General features: G+C 42.6%; 2 protein-coding genes across 7 annotated transcripts; both read left to right on the forward strand.

Moving 5' to 3' along the window:
* The first annotated feature begins 7182 nt into the window (after positions 1-7182).
* LOC118938275 (L-rhamnose-binding lectin CSL2-like) lies at positions 7183-13755 on the forward strand. Of its 4 annotated transcripts, none has more exons than XM_036940795.1 (10): positions 7184-7334; positions 9348-9450; positions 9778-9813; positions 9974-10027; positions 10111-10246; positions 10468-10577; positions 10714-10758; positions 12903-13041; positions 13272-13399; positions 13465-13755. In XM_036940795.1, the coding sequence occupies exons 2-9, from the start codon at positions 9420-9422 to the stop codon at positions 13375-13377; spliced, it is 657 nt and encodes a 218-aa protein (XP_036796690.1). In that variant the 5' UTR covers positions 7184-7334; positions 9348-9419; the 3' UTR covers positions 13378-13399; positions 13465-13755. The 4 variants fall into 4 exon arrangements, with proteins under 4 accessions (XP_036796699.1, XP_036796690.1, XP_036796696.1 ...); XM_036940801.1 differs by having other exon boundaries at positions 13272-13379; XM_036940807.1 differs by having other exon boundaries at positions 13272-13279.
* A 3470-nt stretch (positions 13756-17225) lies between these two features.
* Positions 17226-22598, forward strand: LOC110520830 (L-rhamnose-binding lectin CSL2). 3 transcript variants are annotated; one of them, XM_036940820.1, is made up of 11 exons: positions 17226-17349; positions 18307-18409; positions 18735-18770; positions 19225-19278; positions 19362-19497; positions 19712-19821; positions 19958-19978; positions 20066-20089; positions 21751-21889; positions 22011-22118; positions 22192-22598. In XM_036940820.1, exons 2-10 carry the CDS (start codon positions 18379-18381, stop codon positions 22114-22116), a joined length of 657 nt encoding a protein of 218 aa, XP_036796715.1. In that variant the 5' UTR covers positions 17226-17349; positions 18307-18378; the 3' UTR covers positions 22117-22118; positions 22192-22598. The 3 variants fall into 3 exon arrangements, with proteins under 3 accessions (XP_036796715.1, XP_036796706.1, XP_036796723.1); XM_036940811.1 differs by lacking the exon at positions 20066-20089 and having other exon boundaries at positions 17228-17349; positions 19958-20002; XM_036940828.1 differs by lacking the exons at positions 17226-17349; positions 20066-20089 and adding an exon at positions 17621-17664 and having other exon boundaries at positions 19958-20002.
* The last annotated feature ends 2511 nt before the right edge of the window (positions 22599-25109 follow it).

Below are 25109 nucleotides of genomic sequence, written 5' to 3' on the forward strand. Positions count from 1 at the left end.
ATTTGAAGGTCTTGGATACATGTTTGGGGCAAACAACACGAGTACCAGTCTTCATATTTTAATAACCTAAAACGCAATACACTGCAGTTGCTTAGTTTTGGCTTAAATCAACTCGAAAGTAAGGCAAGACTTAAATGGCTGTCTAGTAATGGTCAACAAGCAACTTGACAGAGCTTGATGAATTTAATGTGCAAGTTTTGTACAGTCCAGGTGTGCTTTTAGACCCAGAAAGGTTCATAGCTGTAATCACTGACAAAGGTGATTCTAACATGTGACTCGGGGGTTTGAATACTTATCTAAATGAGATTTCTATATTGCATTTTCAATACATTGGCAAAAAAATTATTAAATGTGTAGCTGGGTGAGAATTATTTCGTCATCCATTTTGAATTCAGGCTGTAACACAAAGTGGAGTAAGTCGAGGTGTATGAATGCTTTCTGAAGGCACTCTACACACAGACCTGAGTTATTGTAGTATCTGACACTACCTCACTGTCCAACCCAGCAGCATGAACAGAAGAGAAAGAAAATGTTCAACTCTTTCCAGTTGTCCATTAAGAATTTACCAGGACCTGGCGTCCAAAGAAGATGCTAGTCTACACATACAAAAAAAGCAGTGGGGTGCTCATATTTACAGTAGTCAAAAATCAATGCTAAACTGGGTGGTTCGAGCCCTGAAAGCTGATTGGCTGACAGCCATGGTATATCAGACCGTATGACAACATTTATTTTTACTGCTATAACTATGTTGGTAATTAGTTTATAATAGCAGTAAGGCACCTCGGGAGTTTGTGATTTATGGCCAATATACCACGGCTAAGGGCTGTGTTCAGGCACTGTCGCACATAAGAACAGCCCTTAGCCGTGGTATATTGGCCATATACTACACCTCAGGCCTTATTACTCAAATCTACAGTACCATTCAAAAGGTTGGACTCAAGGGTATTTATTTGTACTATTTTTCAACATTGTAGAATAACAGTGAAGATATCAAAACTATGAAATAACACACATTGAATCATGTAACCAAAAAAGTTTTACATTAAATATATTTTAGATTCTTCAAAAGTAGCCTTCCTTTGCCTTGACAGGTTTGCACACTTGGGATTCTCTCAACCGGCTTCATCTGGAATGCTTTTCCAACAGTCTTCCCTCCACAAAACCTGGGGTATACCAACAAAGCCAAAACACAGGGATATTGGAGGGTAAATTATTATTCATTGTAAACAGGCAAACATTTCATGCATCTCCTTCAACTCACAAAAGGAAACGGTATACCAAGAACATTAGAGATGGTGATAAATCAACATTTTGTAACAGAGGACAATTACTGTGAAAGTGGGTGTTCATCTGAATCAGTGAAAGCTCTTCCCCTAAATCTCTTCTGATATCACTTGATTTATGTGAGGAGAATATTAACTTAACTAACTTGACTAGTTAAATAAAGGTTCAAAAATAAAAAATGAGAGAGAGGGATTAGACGGAGATGTAATGAACGAGCCCCGTAAGTATCGGAGCCAACTGTTTCCATTGTTTCGGTCAGCTCCATTCATTGGGAGTTCAATTTGGCTTCCAATGCCGATATACTTCCTGGATAATCTTCAATTTGATGACTTCACTGTCTAATCCTTCTTAATCTCATTCTAGCTGTGTAACCAGAAAGTTTGGGGACAACCCAAAGGCAAAAATACAATCTGTTTTCCATTTGAATCATTGATGGATTTATGTAACTTAAATCAGGCAAAATGTGACTGATCCATGTTCAAATTGTATTGTAAAAAAACATTAAGAAATTAAGTCTTAATAGATTTCCCATCCACTGTGTCATTGTCTTGTGTCTGATCAGGGTCTTCCAGTAAATGTCCTTAATGGAGGTGATTTTGACAGCAAATTGAAATCATTGATAAGGAAAAGGGGATCATAAATTGCAACCGATGAAAGCTACATTGCTCAGGAGAAGAGAATATTAACGTAATCATTTGCTCATTCTCCATTAGTCGCAATGTGACTGGTAATACAAAAAGTTAATAACATTTCAATGTAGCTTCCACACACACATACATTACTCCAACTAAAACTCACCCAGGTAAGTATATCATCTAAGTTTAGAGTTGATCATGAGGTTGATGCCAGAGGATTTATTTTGGGGAGTTCAAGAGTAAGAATACTTACTAAGTCACAAAATCTGAACCCAAATTCAATATCGCATCCAAAACTATTTACAGTAATATGTTAATCAAATATTCATTGATATTGATAACGCTGAAACATTTATCAATAAAATATATTTCTAAAGCACTTTTTACGTCAGCTGATGTCACAAAGTGCTATGCCACAAGCAGAACAGTTGAAACTGGAGCAGCAGCACGACCAGGTGGACAGCCAGGAGTCATCAGGCCAGGTAGTCCTGAGGCATGCTTCTAGGGCTCAGGTCCTCTTGAGAGAGGAGTGAAAGAGAGACTAAGAAATGAATGACTGAAAGTAGCCTATACCATTTTATACAGGGGTTTTCAAACTTTGTGCCCAAGGACCCCCACTCAGGCAAACCGGCAACCCAGGGATCCCCATCATACTGTATATTTTGACCTCCCCACAGTTCATTGGAACAGGAAGTATACACTTGAACAGCCATATAGCTAGAAGGGTAAAGTAGAAAATGTTGCTTTTGTGAAGCACATTTTCTGCAATTCTACACATTTTCTCATTGAGCAGAGAAAATGTTGCAGTTTTAAAGATAATATCCTGCAATTCTATGCATTCTGCCATGGCTAATGCTGTGTTCCTCTGCTCAAGCATAACACAATCAAGAAGCATGTGCCCTGAATGCCTGTTTTTTGTATTTCTGATTCGCCCTGACCGTGGAGCTTTCATTGGATTGTTCCTTCTCAAAGATGGTATTATTCAAAATATATTAAGTTCAATATTGTTTCTGAATTATTTCTATCTGGTTTTGGTCGTTTAAGTTGACAAACTGTTTTTCCATCCGGAAAATGACCATTTAAAAATGTCCCAACTACGAATTTGACAGAATAACCACAACAACAAAAAAAGGCTCCCCTTGTAATTAGCCCCAATGACAAATTTCTTCCAAACTAAAAGGATAGTTTGAGATTTTGGCAATGAGGCTATTTATTTACTTCCCCAGAGTTGGATGAACAGGAACAGCTAGCATGCTAATTGTTCCTGTAGACTTCCAGTTATAACACTAGTTGACTCGTAAAATTACCTCGAAATCAAATAGGTCAAATTAAATTTGTCACATACACATTTAGCAGATGTTATTGCAGATGTAGCGAAATGCTTGTGTTTCTAGCTCCAACAGTGCAGTCAAATCTAACAAGTAATATCTAACAATACCCACAATCTAAAGTAAGGAATGGAATGGAAGGAATGGAATTAAGAATATAGAAATATTTGGACGAGCAATGTCAGAGCGGCATAGACTAAGATACAGTAGAATAGGATAGAATACAGTATACACGCACACACACAAGATGAGTAATGCAAAACGTCAAACAATATTAAAGTGGCTAATATTCCAATTATTAAAGTGGCCAGTGATTTCAAGTATATGTATATAGGGCAGCAGCCTCTAATGTGCTAGTGATGGCTATTTAACAGTCTGATGGCCTTGAGACGGGTGGTTGTTGTCCTTGATGATTGTTTTGGTCTTCCTGTGACATCGGGTGCTGTAGGTGGCCTGGAGGGCAGGTAGTTTGACCCCGGTGATGCGTTGGGCAGACCTCACCACCCTGACTCCAATGACTCCAATTTTGTTAGACTTCTTCTTCGCTTGTGCTGTACAGTTTATGATCATTGCAATAAATAATACTAAGTTCACCTTTTTAACATGTAGCATTTTACTATCCCTTGGTTGATGAGAAGCCTTCACTGGTCTTGGTGGCTCTACTACCATTGCTTATTCCCCGCCACTCGTTCCTTCCAATTTTCTCAACACCTCCAGATAGGAGACTGGACACCCCTTACCCTTGCCACCTCATTCTCCAAGAATTCAGGCACATGTTCCCCTCCACATTTGCAGCCTTTCCCTTCATCTAGTATACGATATTCTTCCCTTCTGCACACACTTGACAGATCTTTTACATTCATGACACTGAAGAGGCTTGTGCACAAAAGCTCTTACAGGGTATCTCATGAATCCTAACTTTATATGAGAAGGGAGAGACTCTTCTTCAAAGAACAGTAGCAGGGATGAAGTTAACTTCTTTTCTCCGTCCACCATAGAGGTCAATCGGCGTGCACCAACAACTCCATTGATGTCTTCCGTTATATCTTCTGCCTTTATTTCTTGCTCCACCCAATAAATAACCCCCTTGATAGGCTCCCTGCTACGAAAATCCATGCAGGAAACATTCCGATTATATCTTTTTGAGTCTTAACACCAGTGGAGATTTTAGCATGTAAATCTTAGTGAAGCAAAAATGATTATTTCTTAAAGTGGGTGCATTCCAGTAAAGCAACTACACAACAACACTAAACAATACATGAACTGCCCTATAACGGTGACAAACGGTGCCCACAAACTGTTAGAGCCTACATAAAGCTGTCCCAACAGCAGTCCCAACACCTTACCACTGTTACACCTGGCTTTCAGCAGAGCCTTGTAGGGCAGTGAAACAGTTAATTCAGCCTAATTTAGTGCCTTTAAAAAAAACAAGCGCCATCACTACTATCAGTAGCACTGTCAGAGCTGTTCAAAACAATTTAGTAAAGAAGCACACACCGGCCAGGAACAATGTGTTTACAATACCACGTTGGTGAAAATAGACCAAATTATTAGGGTGAGGCACATGGGCTACTAACAGCTTACTACACAACATACACTTAGTATTACTTTCTTAGCTACAAGATAGATATCTCTCTGGCATCCTACAGTACATAATTTATGAAGCAGCATAAGACATTTTTGGACTCACTTGTTGTGATATGCTTGAACAGGAAAGTGGCGCGGCAGTCCTTGTGGACAAATTTTGTCATCAAAGAGAAAGATGACAGATTTACAATTCTGAGTTGAATGACCGTTCAAAATATATTTTCCCAGTTTGAGCTGTTTATTCCCGACTTCCCAGCTGCAATGCTTGCAGTTAGGCACTGTCACCAATTCCTTACAAACCACTCATTGTTGAATTTGCTATCTCCAAATTGTTGTGTAATGTTTATGTCCAATGAGCACCGATATGTTGTATCTATATTTCTCTTCATTATTTCACAATTAAGATTGTGAAAGTAAGATGTTGACATGATCAGTCCAATCAAAGATACTGTACCGACTAACCATTGGCTGAAATGTTGGATGTCTACCCTTTCTAAGGACTTAAGCTTGGCTATTGTGTAGGGACCCCATGAGTGACAGAACACTGAGTCAATCACGGCATTAATGCTCCTATTTTCTGCTGTCTAGCCCCACCACCACAGAAAGCACTTAGCTAGGCTGAAACACCTGCATTTTGGAGTTGCCTTACTCAAAAAAACGAGACCATGGCTGCATTCCAAACACTTAAAAGACATACCCTATCCCCCAGCCCTCAAATTACGTGGGCAGTTCTGATGAGGTATCATGACGTCTGACGAGTATACACTTGCAGGGCAAAGGGCGAGGGAGGAAGGAATGATTTTTAAATGGACCGCCTCTGCCCGGAAATTCTTCAGCTGTTCATCCCGCAATGATTGTGTTTTCAGCCACCGGTAGCTTGTGGGTGCTTTATATGATTGCATGTCTACTTATATTAACTACATAATTATTAATATACACCTACTGTATGATAGCTTGCAAATTAATTTGCTAACTAACATTAGCCTGCTTAGCTACTTCTGAAGGAGGAAAATGTTTTATTTCTACAATTTCCAAAAGCTAACCAAACAAAAACTTGTGTTTGTGCATTAGTAGCACAATTTCTAACTTAATTACATTAGTTTTTACTTACACTTGTATGTTGACTCCATATTGACGTTGAGGTTAAGTTCAGGCTTAAGTTTAGGTTAAGTTTACAAATTGAATTATGGGGCATTTCAGGCTCCGAAGTGAACATAATTGTACACTTACAAACTCCATTAAAAAACGAGGGCTGAGGGGCTAGCGTTGCAAACTCCATTAAAAAACGAGGGCTGAGGGGCTAGCGTTGCAAACTCCATTAAAAAACGAGGGCTGAGGGGCTAGCGTTGCAAACTCCATTAAAAAACGAGGGCTGAGGGGCTAGCGTTGCAAACTCCATTAAAAAACGAGGGCTGAGGGGCTAGCGTTGCAAACTCCATTAAAAAACGAGGGCTGAGGGGCTAGCGTTGCAAACTCCATTAAAAAACGAGGGCTGAGGGGCTAGCGTAGCAAACTTCCCTTGCTTGGCTAATCATTTGGACCAAAGACAAACAAAGCAGCGGGGATTCCCCCAAGAGCCGGGGCTGTCTACTTTGAGTTTGAACCACAGCCCATGTTTGTATGCAGCTTTATTAACTCAATATATATATTTTTACATTGTTTCAAACTGACATGTGACACGTATTAATGCCAAAATAACATGCAAAACAGGCAAGCCCCCCCCAAAAAATATTTATACATTTGTTGCTAAAAATGTTGGTCTCAGAGCCCCACCTGCCCTGAATGACGGGTCGCCACTGCTTAACACACACTTCTTCTGCTCCGCAGACATAAACAAAAAGAAGACCACTTCTTGTGACTCTCACCGACTCCACACTTTCTTCCAACACATTCCAGATTTTCCTGGAGACATTGAACGGATTTCCCAAGTAGCATTCATCCAAAACCCTGACTAGGACCAAAAACGAGTCTATTGGTTCCCTATTTTCCAACATAGCTTTACTTTTCTTGTTTACCTTTTTCTTCGCCACTGTAACCCACTCACTCTCACTTTCTGTACTATTAGCTTCACTCAACTCACTAGTAGTGTCAAACAAAACCCCAGTTTCCTCCATCTTCTGACAGTAATTCTCCCATTTCATTGAACAACAAAAGGTTGCTAACCCTCTTTTTGGATTTGACAAATTAGGTAAATATTACCATACCAATAAAGTTTGATTGGTTGATTACGGGCCCAGTGATGTAAGCGTGGTGTGTACAATTCTCCATCCGACCAAATTTGGGGCACCCAGCTCAATGCCGGGATGCGGCCTGGTTCAAAACGGAGGCAATCAACGCTTACGGTTCACCCGGGGCGCAGGCCAGGGGCATTAATAGAATTCCCGTAAAGCAAAATCGTCCCACGGCTGAATGTAATTGGGGACGTCTGCCATAGGATATATAATCATTAATACCTGTGCACGCTCCTTTCAGAGACGCAGGAGAAACAAGCCAGCTCAGGGTGAGATAAGCAAACTTTACAAACAACTTGCAACAATCAAAGTGTACACGTGTAATTGGTCCAATAAAGAAACAACAAAGGACATAGTAAATGGCGTAAATTATGTTAATCTACTGGCGATTGTACTATTGAAATGAAAACCAATATAATGCTATCTTGCGATTCAATCACATATGGTGTAGTCATCTATGTGAATATGGGAAGACCTGCGCATGAAAACTTTGTTAAATTCAGTGCTTAATTGGTAAATTGGTAGGTGCCGGAACAAAAAGTGAGCGCGAGAAGGGGGCGACCTGGGGAATTCTGAGGTACCGGAACGCATGAAGGAATATCACTTTTGTAATAAATCATTGTATGCAAATCATCGCATTGCAGCCTGGTCTCAGACTATACCTAGTAAAAGTACATCCGGAACACTCAGTTTAGCATGATTCAGTATGGTTACTTAAGACAAAAACGTAATCATGGTGGTAGGTCAGGGTGGGTGTATAAGGCAAATTTCTAGCAACCCAAAGGTGACGAGTTTGAAACAACATTGACACTTTAGCTAATAACAATTTTTCAACTACTGGCTACTTTTTAGCTACTTTGCAACTACTTAGCATGTTAGCTAACACATCCCTTAACCCTTTTAGCTAACCTTAACCCCTTAGCTCCTAAACGTAACCCCTAGGCTAGCAAACGTTATCAAGCTATATGACGTTAGCTGCCTACCCCCTATCTAGAATTGTAACATTTGATTACTTTTGCAAATTTGTAACATAATATGAATTTGAATTGTTAATGTTTCATACAAAATGGGTGATGGATGTTCTCAAATTAATACATACCGTATGAAATGTGACTTATCATACTAAATGGAGTGTTATGGATTTAATTATATAATAATACAAAATGTTCTGAGAACAGATTGTGTGTTTATAGTGGCATAGAGTAGAACTACACACACGGGGAAACTTCTTTTGTAGCCTAGGGTCTGGGAAAAATGTGGCCTTTTATATAAATACATTGAATGCAATTCTGCATAATTTTACATGACTGACTTTGGCAGAATCTTTAATAGTGCACAAATGATCACAATGACAGGCTACTTTGATACTGACAAACTGACTGAGCTCAATAAAAAACACCTTGTCTTGAATTCATCAATAGCCTTGGCCTAGGTGTGTGGAGACACACATATATATATATATATATATATATATATATATATTGTAGGCTACAATATGAGGACGAAGTTAGTCTAGAGATGGTGTTTTGGCACAACATGTCGGACATCCCCGGCGAGAGTACTGCGCATCATTCGGCAAGTCAGTGACACTGAAAATAGTTACCAGTATCACTGACTCACCCAATGATGAGCAGTACTCTCACCGGAGATGTCCGACATGTTCCTGCCAAAAGACCATCTCTCTCGTTTTTACATTGTACAACAATATTTGAAAGCTGATCAAGTCTATTTTGGTAGCCAACCTGTCTTTTCCTGTGATTGTATTTGAAATATTGGGAATGGCCTGTATGGAATAATTGCCAATGAGGCAACTCAAATTAACTTTGATATATTTTTATTATAATATTCACATTGGGAAAAGTGAAGATAAAAAATGAAATTCTGGGAGAGGTACTGAATCTGGCTAAAAAGGTTCCCAACGATAGTCTAAAACAGGAAGGTGCCAGCCGGCTAAAATTAAGCACTGGTTAATTAGATTGTCTCCCGTGGAGAATTAACCAAACTGTTTACTGAAACTGTATTACGTGACATGTTCACAGGTAGATTGACACCCAGAGAAAATAAAACCCAACGATAACTAAAATGGGCTTCATGCTGTGGTGATTGCGTAACGGAAGGACGGCACCATCACACAGTACATGTGGTTTGAGCTGGCGTGAGATTTTAGTTCTGTGTTGCCGAGTTGACTGCTAATCTGCTGTGCTTTGTGTTCCTGGTTGATGCGTTGCAAACAAGGATCTGTTCTTGGCAAGTATCAATAAATGTTAGGTGTATTTGTCCAGGTGACCATCTGTAACATCTTACGTGTTACTACTACAACTGAACCAGCTACTACCACACCTGTACCCAGCATCATGCTCCTTGTCAGACTGACTGCGTTCACCTGTGAGTATACTGACTGACTTGTAACAAAATATGTATTTGAGGGCGTTTAAAATATACATTCCAGTATTTTCCAGATGTTTCTATATCAGTTTGTATTGAAAGTAATTGAAGTCCAATATCAACAGTATGACCCAGGTCTAATATACAGCATCCTGTATTATCTGAGGACTAGGTGATGTCCCATGTCTGTCTATACGCAGTACCATACTATATACTGTACATTATTTATATACTTACTGTATATGCTGTACACTACTCTTCTGTAAAGAATTGCGATGAGACTGACCAAGGTTAGAAAAGCTGAACTAGCTGTGTGATGTGTTTCAGTGCTGGCTGCAGTTTGCTGTACACTACCAGCTGCAGGTACACAGTTCTTAGTTAAACCCGAGCAGTTTGTGTGTGGGTGGTTGTGTGTGTGTGGGTGGTTGTCTGTTTGTGTGTGTGGGTGGTTGTGTGTCTGGGTGGTTGTGTGTGTGCGCGCATCTACATCTATAACGTTATCGTAATTATGTTTCTCACTCAGCGACGAGAGTGGTCACCTGTGACAATGGAGAAAACGTCCAGTTCCTGATCTGTGGTAAGAACACACACATTCTATCCTGATGGTCTCTCCATAGTGCTGTCTGTTTCTTTACATGTTGAGTTTTCTTGCACTGCTAGATTCTGGAGTGATCTTCATTGAGAGAGCTCTGTATGGAAGGACTGACGGAACCACCTGCAGAGAAGGACGACCTGCCAACCAGCTGACCAACACACAGTGTTCACAGACGGGCACCCTGGAGGTCCTCTCACAGAGGTACTCAGTCAGTGTTTATTTGATAAAGACAGGCTGGGATTCAGAGGCACGTTGTTGAAAAGCACATTGCAGTATCAATGTGCCTTTTTAAAGCCAATTTTCCTGATGTTCACAGTAAACACTGCAAATGTGTGCTTTAAATGTCAAGCGCTGCATGCTTGTTGACACCGCGTTTGATTAAATCCCAGCCATAACTCATCTTACCTCCTGATATCCCCCAGGTGCAATGGGAAACAGGTGTGTGAAGTGAACACTGAAGTCTTCCGTACTTCTGACCCCTGTGTTGGAATCTACAAATACCTGGATACCACCTACACCTGCAGCCCAGCAAGTCAGTCTGTTTCTATGTATATTAATACAAAATACTACACCAGGCTAATGTCTGCTATGAAAATGTATGTATTTTATTTATGTCTGCCCAGCAGTGGCCAGTGTGGTGTGTAATTCCTGTTTGTTTGTCTTGGCAGCACGCAGCATCACGTGTGAAGGCTCTGATGCTCAACTAGAATGTGGTAAGGCTCTGATGTTCAACTAGAATGTGGTAAGGCTCTGATGTTCAACTAGAATGTGGTAAGGCTCTGATGCTCAACTAGAATGTGGTAAGGCTCTGATGTTCAACTAGAATGTGGTAAGGCTCTGATGTTCAACTAGAATGTGGTAAGGCTCTGATGTTCAACTAGAATGTGGTAAGGCTCTGATGTTCAACTAGAATGTGGTAAGGCTCTGATGTTCAACTAGAATGTGGTAAGGCTCTGATGTTCAACTAGAATGTGGTAAGGCTCTGATGTTCAACTAGAATGTGGTAAGGCTCTGATGTTCAACTAGAATGTGGTAAGGCTCTGATGCTCTATTAGAATGTGGTAAGGCTCTGATGTTCAACTAGAATGTGGTAAGGCTCTGATGCTCTACTAGAACGTGGTAAGGCTCTAATGTTCTAGAATGTGGTAAGCGTGTCAACACTCTCCTATACAATATATTCTCCTCTCATATGATGATTATATATACTTTGCTCAAAAAAATAAAGGGATCACTTAAACATCACAATGTAACTCCAAGTCAATCACACTTCTGTGAAATCAAACTGTCCACTTAGGAAGCAACACTGATTGACAAATGTCACATGCTGTTGGAATAGACAACAGGTGGAAATTATTGCCAATTAGCAAGACACCCCCAATAAAGGAGTGGTTCTGCAGGTGGTGACCAGACCACTTCTCAGTTCCTATGCTTCCTGGCTGATGTTTTGATCACTTGAATGCTGGTGGTGCTTTCACTCTAGTGGTAGCATGAGACTGAGTCTACAACCCACACAAGTGGCCCAGGTAGTGCAGCTCATCCAGGATGGCACATCAATGCGAGCTGTGGCAAGGTTTGCTGTGTCTGTCAGCGTAGTGTCCAGAGAATGGAGGCGCTACCAGGAGACAGGCCAGTACATCAAGAGACATGGAGGAGGCCGTAGGAGGGCAACAACCCAGCAGCAGGACCGCTACCTCCGCCTTTGTGCAAGGAGGAGCAGGAGAAGCACTGCCAGAGCCCTGCAAAATGACCTCCATCAGGCCACAAATGTGCATGTGTCTGCTCAAATGGTCAGAAACAGACTCCATGAGGGTGGTATGAGGGCCCGACGTCCACAGGTGGGGTCTGTGCTTACAGCCCAACACCGTGCAGGACGTTTTGGCATTTGCCAGAGAACACCAAGATTGGCAAATTCGCCACTGGCGCCCTGTGCTCTTCACAGATGACAGCAGGTTCACACTGAGCACGTGACAGAATCTGGAGACGCCGTGGAGAACGTTCTGCTGCCTGCAACATCCTCCAGCATGACCGGTTTGGCGGTGGGTCAGTCATGGTGTGGGGTGGCATTTCTTTGGGGGGCTGCACAGCCCTCCATGTGCTTGCCAGAGGTAGCCTGACTGCCATTAGGTACCGAGATGAGATCCTCAGACCCCTTGTGAGACCATATGCTGGTGTGGTTGGCCCTGGGTTCCTCCTAATGCAAGGCAATGCTAGACCTCATGTGGCTGGGATGTGTCAGCAGTGCCTGCAAGAGGAAGGCATTGATGCTATGGACTGGCCCGCCCGTTCCCCAGACCTGAATCCAATTGAGCACATCTGGGACATCATGTCTCGCTCCATCCACAAACGCCACGTTGCACCACAGACTGTCCAGGAGTTGGCGGATGCATTAGTCCAGGTCTGGGAGGAGATCCCTCAGGAGACCATCCGCCACCTCATCAGGAGCATGCCCAGGTGTTGTAGGGAGGTCAAACAGGCACGTGGAGGCCACACACACTACTGAGCCTCCATTTTGACTTGTTTTAAGGACATTACATCAAAGTTGGATCAGCCTGTAGTGTGGTTTTCCACTTTTGAGTGTGATTCCAAATCCAGACCTCCATGGGTTGATAAATGTGATTTCCATTCATGATTTGTGATTTTGTTGTTAGCACATTCAACTATGTAAAGAAAAAGGTATTTAATAAGAATATTTCATTCATTCAGATCTAGGATGTGTTATTTTAGTGTTCCCTTTATTTTTTTGAGCAGTGTATATTATATAATAGCATAGTAGAGCAGTATTATATATAGTTTATATTATCATCACTAGAACACACCAAAGACATCCAGTCTTACCTCTCCTCCTCATCTCCCTCAGATGAAGGAACGATCCAGATCTACAGTGCCAACTATGGCCGCCGTGACCAGCTAGTGTGTTCCTTTAAACGGCCCGCTAACCAACTAGCCAACACCAACTGCCTCAGCCAATCCATAACCACCAGTAAGGTGGCAGAGAGGTATTGTACCTGCAGTATGTACTATTACAAATGCATGACTGTAGTGTTAACCTGTACTGTAGAAACACGACTAGTGTTAACCTGTACTGTAGAAACATGACTGTAGTGTTAACCTGGACTGTAGAAACATGACTGTAGTGTTAACCTGTACTGTAGAAACATGACTGTAGTGTTAACCTGGACTGTAGAAACATGACTGTAGTGTTAACCTGTTCCTGTCGTTGACACAGGTGTAATGGTAAGATCAAGTGTGACGTTCCGGCGTCCAACTCTCTGTATGGAGATCCATGTGTTGGAACCTACAAGTACCTAGAAGTGGCGTACACCTGTGGCTAAATGTTAGGGACGCATGCATACGGTAATACACACACACACACACGACTGGGAAGTAGAACACTGGGGCTGACCGTTTTTGTCTTGCAGGAGATCTTCTCTGAGGAACAAAGACCAGAGAGACTACTTGGATATCTTCCTCTTCATTGGGTGGATTTGTATTTCTTTCCCGTCTTCTCTCCTCTGAAGTCTCAATTGAGTGTAAAATCTATGTAAATTCAAAATGTGTAAATCCCATTGATTGTGTATTTCATGAGGCATAACTTGTGTAATAAAATCATAATGAGGCCCCTCTTGTGCTCCAGCAATGCACGGTCAGGAGGAAGCATGGAGAAATTAAACATTAACCCCAAAAATAAACTATTCTTCAAATAACACTGACATAATACTTTGCATTTTGTGTACTAAAGTATTTCATCAAAACAATGTTGATTTTCTGAACTTTAAAAAAAATATATATATATTTTACCTTTATTTAACCAGGTTAAACAAGAACAAGTTCTCATTTACAATTGCGACCTGGCCAAGATAAAGCAAAGCAGTTCGACAGATACAACGACACAGAGTTACATGGAGTAAATGTGTGCGTGTGCTACAGGTGGGAGATGCTATGGTGACCAGCGAGCTGAGATAAGGGGGGACTTTACCTAGCAGGGTCTTGTAGATGACATGGAGCCAGTGGGTTTGGCGACGAGTATGAAGCGAGGGCCAGCCAACAAGAGCGTACAGGTCGCAATGGTGGGTAGTATATGGGGCTTTGGTGACAAAACGGATTGCACTGTGATAGACTGCATCCAATTTGTTGAGTAGGGTATTGGAGGCTATTTTGTAAATGACATCGCCAAAGTCGGATTGGTAGGATGGTCAGTTTTACAAGGGTATGTTTGGCAGCATGAGTGAAGGATGCTTTGTTGCGAAATAGGAAGCCAATTCTAGATTTAACTTTGGATTGGAGCTGTTTGATATGGGTCTGGAAGGAGAGTTTACAGTCTAACCAGACACCTAAGTAGTTGTCCACGTATTCTAAGTCAGAGCCGTCCAGAGTAGTGATGTTGGACAGGCGGGTAGGTGCAGGTAGCGATCGGTTGAAGAGCATGCATCTAGTTTTACTTGTATTTAAGAGCAATTGGAGGCCACGGAAGGAGAGTTGTATGGCATTGAAGCTTGCCTGGAGGGTTGTTAACACAGTGTCCAAAGAAGGGCCGGAAGTATACAGAATGGTGTCGTCTGCGTAGAGGTGGATCAGAGACTCACCAGCAGCAAGAGCGACCTCATTGATGTATACAGAGAAGAGAGTCGGTCCAAGAATTGAACCCTGTGGCACCCCCATAGAGACTGCCAGAGGTCCGGACAACAGACCCTCCGATTTGACACACTGAACTCTATCAGAGAAGTAGTTGGTGCACCAGGCGAGGCAATCATTTGAGAAACCAAGGCTGTTGAGTCTGCCGATGAGGATGTGGTGATTGACAGAGTCGAAAGCCTTGGCCAGAACAATGAATACGGCTGCACAGTAATGTTTCTTATCGATGGCGGTTAAGATATCATTTAGGACCTTGAGCGTGGCTGAGGTGCACCCATGACCAGCTCTGAAACCAGATTGCATAGCAGAGAAGGTATGGTGAGATTCGAAATGGTCGGTAATCTGTTTGTTGACTTGGCTTTCGAAGACCTTAGAAAGGCATGGTAGGATAGATATAGGTAGATATAACTGAGGTGGTTGGTCTGATTTTCACTAAGAACTGTGGTGGTTGGTCTGAATTAAACTAAGCAGCATAAAGACAAGACTTGGTCTTTTGTTCAATATTATGAAACATGTCCTTACACACTAAATACTTTATTTGAATCCACAAATGATATTACACCAAGAAGGATTAAAACATTTGAAGGTCTTGGATACATGGTTTGTTTGGGGCAAACAACACGAGTACCAGTCTTCATATTTTAATAACCTAAAACGCAATACACTGCAGTTACTTAGTTTTGGCTTAAATCAACTCATAAGTAAGGCTAGACTTCAATTGTTGTCTAGTTATGGTCAACAAGCAACTTGACAGAGCTTGAAGAATTTAATGTGCAAGTTTTGTACAGTCCAGGTGTGCTGTTAGACCCAGAAAGGTTCACAGCTGTAATCACTGACAAAGGTGATTCTAACATGTGACTCGGGGGTTTGAATACTTATCTAAATGAGATTTCTATATTGCATTTTCAATACATTTGCAAAAAATGTATTAAATGTGTAGATGGGTGAGAATTATTTCGTCATCCATTTTGAATTCAGGCTGTAACACAAAGTGGAGTAAGTCGAGGTGTATGAATGCTTTCTGAAGGCACTTTACACACAGACCTGAGTTATTGTAGTATCTGACACTACCTCACTGTCCAACCCAGCAGCATGAACAGAAGAGAAAGAAAATGTTCAACTCTTTCCAGTTGTCCATTAAGAATTTACCAGGACCTGGCGTCCAAAGAAGATGCTAGTCTACACATACAAAAAAAGCAGTGGGGTGCTCATATTTACAGTAGTCAAAAATCAATGATAAACTGGGTGGTTCAAGCCCTGAAAGCTGATTGGCTGACAGCCATGGCATATCAGACCGTATGACAACATTTATTTTTACTGCTATAACTATGTTGGTAATTAGTTTATAATAGCAGTAAGGCACCTCGGGAGTTTGTGATATATGGCCAATATACCACGGCTAAGGGCTGTGTTCAGGCACTGTCGCACATAAGAACAGCCCTTAGCCGTGGTATATTGGCCATATACTACACCTCAGGCCTTATTGCTCAAATCTACAGTACCATTCAAAAGGATGGACATCTATTCAAGGGTATTTATTTGTACTATTTTCAACATTGTAGAATAATAGTGAAGATATCAAAACTATGAAATAACACACATGGAATCATGTAACCAAAAAAGTTTTACATTAAATATATTTTAGATTCTTCAAAAGTAGCCTTCCTTTGCCTTGACAGGGTTGCACACTTGGGATTCTCTCAACCGGCTTCATCTGGAATGCTTTTCCAACAGTCTTCCCTCCACAAAACCTGGGGTATACCAACAAAGCCAAAACACAGGGATATTGGAGGGTAAATTATTATTCAATGTAAACAGGCAAACATTTCATGCATCTCCTTCAACTCACAAAAGGAAACGGTATACCAAGAACATTAGAGATGGTGATAAATCAACATTTTGTAACAGAGGACAATTACTGTGAAAGTGGGTGTTCATCTGAATCAGTGAAAGCTCTTCCCCTAAATCTCTTCTGATATCACTTGATTTATGTGAGGAGAATATTAACTTAACTGACTTGACTAGTTAAATAAAGGTTCAAAAATAAAAAATGAGAGAGAGGGATTAGACGGAGATGTCATGAACGAGACCCGTAAGTATCGGAGCCAACTGTTTCCATTGTTTCGGTCAGCTCCATTCATTGGGAGTTCAATTTGGCTTCCAATGCCGATATACTTCCTGGATAATCTTCAATTTGATGACTTCACTGTCTAATCCTTCTTAATCTCATTCTAGCTGTGTAACCAGAAAGTTTGGGGACAACCCAAAGGCAAAAATACAATCTGTTTTCCATTTGAATCATTGATTGATTCATGTAACTTAAACTTGCTAACCCTCTTTTTGGATTTGACAAATTAGGTAAATATTACCATACCAATAAAGTTTGATTGGTTGATTACGGACCCAGTGATGTAAGCATGGTGTGTAAAATTCTCCATCCGACCAAATTTGGGGCACCCAGCTCAATGCCGGGAGGCGGCCTAGTTCAAAACGGAGTCAATCAACGCTTACCGGGTTCACCCGGGGCGCAGGCCAGGGGCATTAATAGAATTCCCGTAAAGCAAAATCGTCCCACGGCTGAATGTAATTGGGGACGTCTGCCATAGGATATATAATCATTAATACCTGAACAAGCTTCTTTCAGAGACGCAGGAGAAACAGGCCAGCTCAGGGTGAGATAAGCAAACAATACAAACAACTTGAAACAATCAAAGTGTACACGTGTAATTGGTCCAATAAAGAAACAACAAAGGACTTAGCAAATGGCGTAAATTATGTTAATCTATGGTAACTGGCGATTGTACTATTGAAATGAAAAACCAATATAACGCTGTCTTGCGATTCAATCACATATGGTGTAGTCATCTATGTGAATATGGGAAGACCTGCGCATGAAAACTTTGTTAAATTCAGTGCTTAATTGGTAAATTGGTAGGTGCCGGAACAAAAAGTGAGCGCGAGAAGGGGGTGACCTGGGGAATTCTGAGGTACCGGAACGCATGAAGGAATATCACTTTTGTAATAAATCATTGTATGCATATCATCGCATTGCAGCCTGGTCTCAGACTATACGTAGCATCATTCGGCAAGTCAGTGACACTGAAAATAGTTACCAGTATCACTGACTCACCCAATGATGAGTAGTACTCTCACTGGAGATGTCTGACATGTTCCTGCCAAAAGACCATATCTCTCGTTTTTACATTTTACATTGTAAAAAATGAAATTCTGGGAGAGGTACTGAATCTGGCTAAAAAGGTTCCCAACGATAGTCTAAAACAGGAAGGTGCCAGCCGGCTAAAATTAAGCACTGGTTAATTAGATTGTCTCCCGTGGAGAATTAACCAAACTGTTTACTGAAACTGTATTACGTGACATGTTCACAGGTAGATTGACACCCAGAGAAAATAAAACCCAACGATAACTAAAATGGGCTTCATGCTGTGGTGATTGCGTAACGGAAGGACGGCACCATCACACAGTACATGTGGTTTGAGCTGGCGTGAGATTTTAGTTCTGTGTTGCCGAGTTGACTGCTAATCTGCTGTGCTTTGTGTTCCTGGTTGATGCTTTGCAAACAAGGATCTGTTCTTGGCAAGTATCAATAAATGTTAGGTGTATTTGTCCAGGTGACCATCTGTAACATCTTACGTGTTACTACTACAACTGAACCAGCTACTACCACACCTGTACCCAGCATCATGCTCCTTGTCAGACTGACTGCGTTCACCTGTGAGTATACTGACTGACTTGTAACAAAATATGTATTTGAGGGCGTTTAAAATATACATTCCAGTATTTTCCAGATGTTTCTATATCAGTTTGTATTGAAAGTATTTGAAGTCCAATATCAACAGTATGACCCAGGTCTAATATACAGCATCCTGTATTATCTGAGGACTAGGTGATTTCCCATGTCTGTCTATACGCAGTACCATACTATATACTGTACATTATTTATATACTTACTGTATATGCTGTACACTACTCTTCTGTAAAGAATTGCGATGAGACTGACCAAGGTTAGAAAAGCTGAACTAGCTGTGATGTGTTTCAGTGCTGGCTGCAGTTTGCTGTACACTACCAGCTGCAGGTACACAGTTCTTAGTTAAACCCGACCGACCAGTTTGTGTGTGTGGGTGGTTGTGTGTGTGGGTGGTTGTGTGTGTGGGTGGTTGTCTGTGTGTGTGGGTGGTTGTCTGTGTGTGTGGGTGGTTGTCTGTGTGGGTGGTTGTCTGTGTGGGTGGTTGTCTATGTGTGTGTGGGTGGTTGTCTATGTGTGTGTGGGTGGTTGTCTATGTGTGTGTGTGGGTGGTTGTCTATGTGTGTGTGGGGTGGTTGTCTATGTGTGTGTGGGGTGGTTGTCTATGTTTGGTTGTGTGGGTGGGTGGGTGTGTGTGGGTGGTTGGGTGGTTGTGTGTGTGTGTGGGTGGTTGTCTATGTTTGTGTGTGTGGGTGGTTGTGTATGTTTGGTTGTGTGTGTGGGTGGTTGTGTGTGTGCGCACATCCACATCTATAACGTTATGGTAATTATGTTTCTCACTCAGCGACGAGATTGGTCACTTGTGACAATGGAGAAAACGTCCAGTTCCTGATCTGTGGTAAGAACACACACATTCTATCCTGATGGTCTCTCCATAGTGCTGTCTGTTTCTTTACATGTTGAGTTTTCTTGCCCTGCTAGATTCTGGAGTGATCTTCATTGAGAGAGCTCTGTATGGAAGGACTGACGGAACCACCTGCAGAGAAGGACGACCTGCCAACCAGCTGACCAACACACAGTGTTCACAGACGGGCACCCTGGAGGTCCTCTCACAGAGGTACTCAGTCAGTGTTTAAAGACCGGCTGGGATTCAGAGGCACGTTGTTGAAAAGCACATTGCAGTATCAATGTGCCTTTTTAAAGCCAATTTTCCTGATGTTCACAGTAAACACTGCAAATGTGTGCTTTAAATGTCAAGCGCTGCATGCTTGTTGACACCGCGTTTGATTAAATCCCAGCCATAACTCATCTTACCTCCTGATATCCCCCAGGTGCAATGGGAAACAGGTGTGTGAAGTGAACACTGAAGTCTTCCGTACTTCTGACCCCTGTGTTGGAATCTACAAATACCTGGATACCACCTACACCTGCAGCCCAGCAAGTCAGTCTGTTTCTATGTATATTAATACAAAATACTACACCAGGCTAATGTCTGCTATGAAAATGTATGTATTTTATTTATGTCTGCCCAGCAGTGGGCAGTGTGGTGTGTAATTCCTGTTTGTTTGTCTTGGCAGCACGCAGCATCACGTGTGAAGGCTCTGATGCTCAACTAGAATGTGGTAAGGCTCTGATGTTCAACTAGAATGTGGTAAGGCTCTGATGTTCAACTAGAATGTGGTAAGGCTCTGATGTTCAACTAGAATGTGGTGAGGCTCTGGTGCCCTCCTAGAATGTGGTGAGGCTCTGATGCCCTCCTAGAATGTGGTGAGGCTCTGATGCCCTCCTAGAATGTGGTGAGGCTCCGATGCCCTCCTAGAATGTGGTGAGGCTCCGATGCCCTCCTAGAATGTGGTGAGGCTCTGATGCCCTCCTAGAATGTGGTGAGGCTCTGATGCCCTCCTAGAATGTGGTGAGGCTCTGATGCCCTCCTAGAATGTGGTGAGGCTCTGATGCCCTCCTAGAATGTGGTGAGGCTCTGATGCCCTCCTAGAATGTGGTGAGGCTCTGATGCCCTCCTAGAATGTGGTGAGGCTCTGATGCCCTCCTAGAATGTGGTGAGGCTCTGATGCCCTCCTAGAATGTGGTGAGGCTCCGATGCCCTCCTAGAATGTGGTGAGGCTCCGATGCCCTCCTAGAATGTGGTGAGGCTCCGATGCCCTCCTAGAATGTGGGGCGAGGCTCCGATGCCCTCCTAGAATGTGGTGAGGCTCCGATGCCCTCCTAGAATGTGGTGAGGCTCCGATGCCCTCCTAGAATGTGGGGCGAGGCTCCGATGCCCTCCGAGAATGTGGGGCGAGGCTCCGATGCCCTCCGAGAATGTGGGGCGAGGCTCCGATGCCCTCCGAGAATGTGGGGCGAGGCTCCGATGCCCTCCGAGAATGTGGGGCGAGGCTCCGATGCCCTCCGAGAATGTGGGGCGAGGCTCCGATGCCCTCCGAGAATGTGGGGCGAGGCTCCGATGCCCTCCGAGAATGTGGGGCGAGGCTCCGATGCCCTCCGAGAATGTGGGGCGAGGCTCCGATGCCCTCCGAGAATGTGGGGCGAGGCTCCGATGCCCTCCGAGAATGTGGGGCGAGGCTCCGATGCCCTACGAGAATGTGGGGCGAGGCTCCGATGCCCTACGAGAATGTGGGGCGAGGCTCCGATGCCCTACGAGAATGTGGGGCGAGGCTCCGATGCCCTACGAGAATGTGGGGCGAGGCTCCGATGCCCTACGAGAATGTGGGGCGAGGCTCCGATGCCCTACGAGAATGTGGGGCTCTATTTTTTTATTTTTAGACATTATTTTACCAAGTAAGTTGACTGAATACATTCTCAATTACAGCAATGACCTGGGGAATAGTTACAGGGAGAGGAGGATGAATGAGCCAATTGTAAGCTGTGGATGATTAGGTGACCATGATGGTATGAGAGCCAGATTTGGGAATTTAGCCAGGACACCGGGGTTAACACCCCTACTCTTACGATATGTGCCATGGGTTCTTTAGTGTCCAGAGTCAGGACACCCGTTTAACGTCCCATCAGAAAGACTGCACCCTACACAGGGCTATGGGATCTTTTTTTAGACCAGAGCAAAGGGTGCCTCCTACCGGCACTTCAACACCACCTCCAGCAGCATCTGGTCACACATCCAGGGACTCAACAGGACCAACCCTGCTTAGTTTCAGAAGCAAGCCAGCAGTGGGATGCAGGGTAGTATGCTGCTCTATTAGAATGTTGTAAGCTGGTCAACACTGCTGTACAGTGTAGTCACATCTCATATGATGATATTGTAGAGCAGTATTATACACTGTTTATTACCATCACTTGTACACCAAAGACATCGAGCCTTACCTCATCCCCCTTTCTCCTTCCTCCTTTCCCTCAGATGAAGGTACGATCCAGATCCACAGTGCCAACTATGGCCGCCGTGACCAGCTAGTGTGTTCCTTTAATCGGCCCGCTAACCAACTAGCCAACACCAACTGCCTCAGCCAATCCACCACTGCCAGTAAGGTGGCAAAGAGGTACTGAAACCTGCAGTGTACTGTAGTGTTAACTTCTACCTGTAGAAATGCATGACTGTAGTGTTAACTTGGACTGTAGAAACATGACTGTAGTGTTAACCTGTTCCTGTCGTTGACACAGGTGTAATGGGAAGAGCCAGTGTGACGTCCCGGTGTCCAACTCTCTGTATGGAGATCCCTGTGTAGGAACCTACAAGTACCTGGATGTGGCGTACACCTGTGGCTAAACGTGAGGCACACACACTAATGCACTCACACAACTGGGGAGTAGAATGCTGGGGTTGACCATTTTTGTTTTGCAGGCAATCTTCTGAGGAACAAAGACCAGAGAGACTACTTGGATATCTTCCTCTTCATTGGGTGGATGTCTTTCTTTCCGGTCCTCTCGCCTCCTTCTGAAATCTCAATTGAGTGTAAAATCAATGTAAATCACATTAATTGTGTATTTGGTCATAGGCATAATTTGTGTGTGGTAACATGTTTTGAAATGAGGCCCCTCTGGATCCTTATCCCTGGTGCTGCAGCAAGGCATGGTCAAGAGGATGAATGGAGAAATAAAACATTAACCCCAAAAAATGAACTTTATTTCAAATAACATTGTTACCATAATACTTAGTGCACTTTGTGTACTAAAGTATTTCTTCAAAACAATGTTGATCTTCTAAACTGTGCTGTTTGATCTGAATTAAACTAAGCAGCATAGACCAGACTTGGTGTCCTTTGTTCAATATTATGAAACATGTCCACTCACATAATTTAGTCTTTATTTTAATCCACAAATTACATCACACCAAGAAGAACTTGAAGGTCTTGGATACATGGGCCATTAAGGCTATAAAAAGCAGTCTTCCGCGTACAGCTACGCTGCCCATATCAGCAATACCACATAACAAGCAGCAAAGAAGTTCACTTAATATCCTGAACACAAAGTGTTTTGTTTGAGGCAAAGACAAAATGACTGCGTACCAGTCTTCATATTATCAAGCTTGGTGGTGGCTGAAGCATGTGTGTTTGCTTGTCATCGGCAAGGACTAGAGTTTTTGAAGAGAAAATAAAAGGCATAGTGTGAAGCACAATCCTAGAGGAAAACCTGGTTGTCTGCTTTCCAACAGACACTGGAAGACTCAACTTCCAGCAGCACAATAACCTAAATGAGGCCAAATATACATGAGTTGCTTACAAGACAACGTTGAATGTTCAAGTGTCCAAGTTGACTTAAATGGCTGTCTAGCTATGATCAACTTAGAGCTTGAAGAATTTAAGTGTGCAGATATTGTACGGTCCAGGTTGGCAAAGCTCTTAGAATCACCGTTGGCAGTGAATACTTATGTAAATTTCTGTTCATTTTCAATACAATTATTGAAAATATAGATGGGTAAGATTGTAATTCAGGTTGTAACAGTGTGGAATAAATCAAGGTGTATGAATGCATGAATGCTCTCTGAAGGAACTGTACACAGACCTGAGTTATTGTAGTCACTGTTCAAACCAGCATGAACAGAAGAGGAAGAAAATGTTCAACTTCAACTTACCACATTCTCTTTCCAGTTGTCCATTAAGAATTTACCGGGACCTGGCGTCCAAAGAAGATGGTAGTCTACACATACACGTGAACGCAGGACTTCAAGGGCAAAGGTACAGTTGCAAAATCAGTGGGCTGCTCATATTTACAGTAGACAAAACATCACACTTTAGATCAGAATGTAGTCAAAATCAGGCCAAAATAAAATGTTCAAATTGACTCCCACATAACTAGGAGGATAGCGCAAACAGTCACTTCTATTCACAGCTCTTCATGAGACAGACGAGTCTGCTTGAATAGAAAGGGTTCCCTCCACAAACCTGGGCTATACTTACAAAGCCAGAACACAGGGATGTTGGACGGTAAATTATTCAATGTAAAAAGGCAAACATCACTTCATGCATCCCCAACTCACAAAAGGAAATACCAAGAACATTAGATGCACTGATAAAATGCTGCTGCCGTGCTTCTAGCTCTTAGGAAACTTTGCAGTATTTCTTACATTATTAGCCCAGAAAATGTGTGTTATATACAGGTGGGAAGAACTTTTGGATATCAGTGCAATGGTAACTCACCAGCATTACGACCAGGAATATGACTTTCCCGAATCGGATCCTTTGTTTGTACCTCCCAGGGCATTTGAAGTGATTCCAGAGGCTGACTCAAAACACCGCCGGCGGAGGAGAGGTACTCGGAGTGGACGTCTAGTCTGACTCAGGAGGCAAGCACACGACTCACTGCTTCCGAGTATATTACTCGCTAATGTTCAGTTTCTGGATAATAAATTTGATGAGCTCTGGGTGAGGATTTCCTTCCAGAGAGATATCAGGGATTGTAACATACTCTGTTTCACGGAAACATGGCTCTCTCGGGATATACTGTCTGAGTCCGTACAGTCAGTCGGGTTCTCAGTTCATCTCGCAGACAGGAATAAATATCGCTCTGGGAAGAAGGGCGGGGGTGTATGTTTCATAATTAACTACTCATGGTGTGATTGTGAACTCAAGTCCTTTTGTTTACCCGACCAAGAATAACTCTCAATCAAGTGCCAACCGTATTATCTCCCAAGAGAATTCTCTTTGGTTGTAGTCACAGCAGTGTATATTCCCCCTCAAGCCGATACCATGACGGCCCTCAAAGAACTTCACTGGACTTTATGCAAACTGGAAACCACATATCCTGAGACCACATTTATTGAAACTGGGGATGTTAACAAAGCAAATGAGGAAAATGCTACTGAAGTTCCATCAACATATTGACTGCAGTACTCATGCTGCTAAAACACTTTCACTTCTACTCCAACTTCCGGGATGCCAACACGACCCTCCCCCGCCCTCCCTTTGGGAAATCTGATCACGACTCCATTTTGCTCCTCCCTTCCTATAGGCAGAAACTCAAACAGGAAGTACACATGCTAGGGACTATTCATCGCTGGTCTGACCAATCGGAATCCACACTTCAAGATTGCTATGATCAAGCAGACTGGGATATGTTTTGGGTAGCATTTCCTATTAGGTGTAGTAACGTAACACTGCCGTAATGCATTACTGCTTAGTAACAGCACAGTAACTAATATAAACAGATGTAGATCCCAGGTACTACACTCCTCCCCCATAGTGTTTAACTCCCAGAGAACAAGGTAAATATGTTAGGTAACTACTAATGCAATATCTGAACAATGCATTCTTTAAAAAATTT

Source organism: Oncorhynchus mykiss, chromosome 2 (genome assembly GCF_013265735.2).
Source record: "Oncorhynchus mykiss isolate Arlee chromosome 2, USDA_OmykA_1.1, whole genome shotgun sequence".
Taxonomy (NCBI): Eukaryota; Metazoa; Chordata; class Actinopteri; order Salmoniformes; family Salmonidae; genus Oncorhynchus; species Oncorhynchus mykiss.

Bases quoted from the DNA above. Each gene is read 5' to 3' on its own strand.
- LOC110520830 (XM_036940820.1), top strand. From the start codon at position 18,379: ATGCTCCTTGTCAGACTGACTGCGTTCACCT. The intron at 19,279-19,361 runs GTAAGAACACAC...TTGCCCTGCTAG, and splicing joins CGTCCAGTTCCTGATCTGTG to ATTCTGGAGTGATCTTCATT. The intron at 20,090-21,750 runs GTGAGGCTCTGG...CCTTTCCCTCAG, and splicing joins TGATGTTCAACTAGAATGTG to ATGAAGGTACGATCCAGATC.
- LOC118938275 (XM_036940795.1), top strand. From the start codon at position 9,420: ATGCTCCTTGTCAGACTGACTGCGTTCACCT. The intron at 10,759-12,902 runs GTAAGGCTCTGA...CATCTCCCTCAG, and splicing joins TGATGCTCAACTAGAATGTG to ATGAAGGAACGATCCAGATC. The intron at 13,042-13,271 runs GTATTGTACCTG...TCGTTGACACAG, and splicing joins ACCAGTAAGGTGGCAGAGAG to GTGTAATGGTAAGATCAAGT.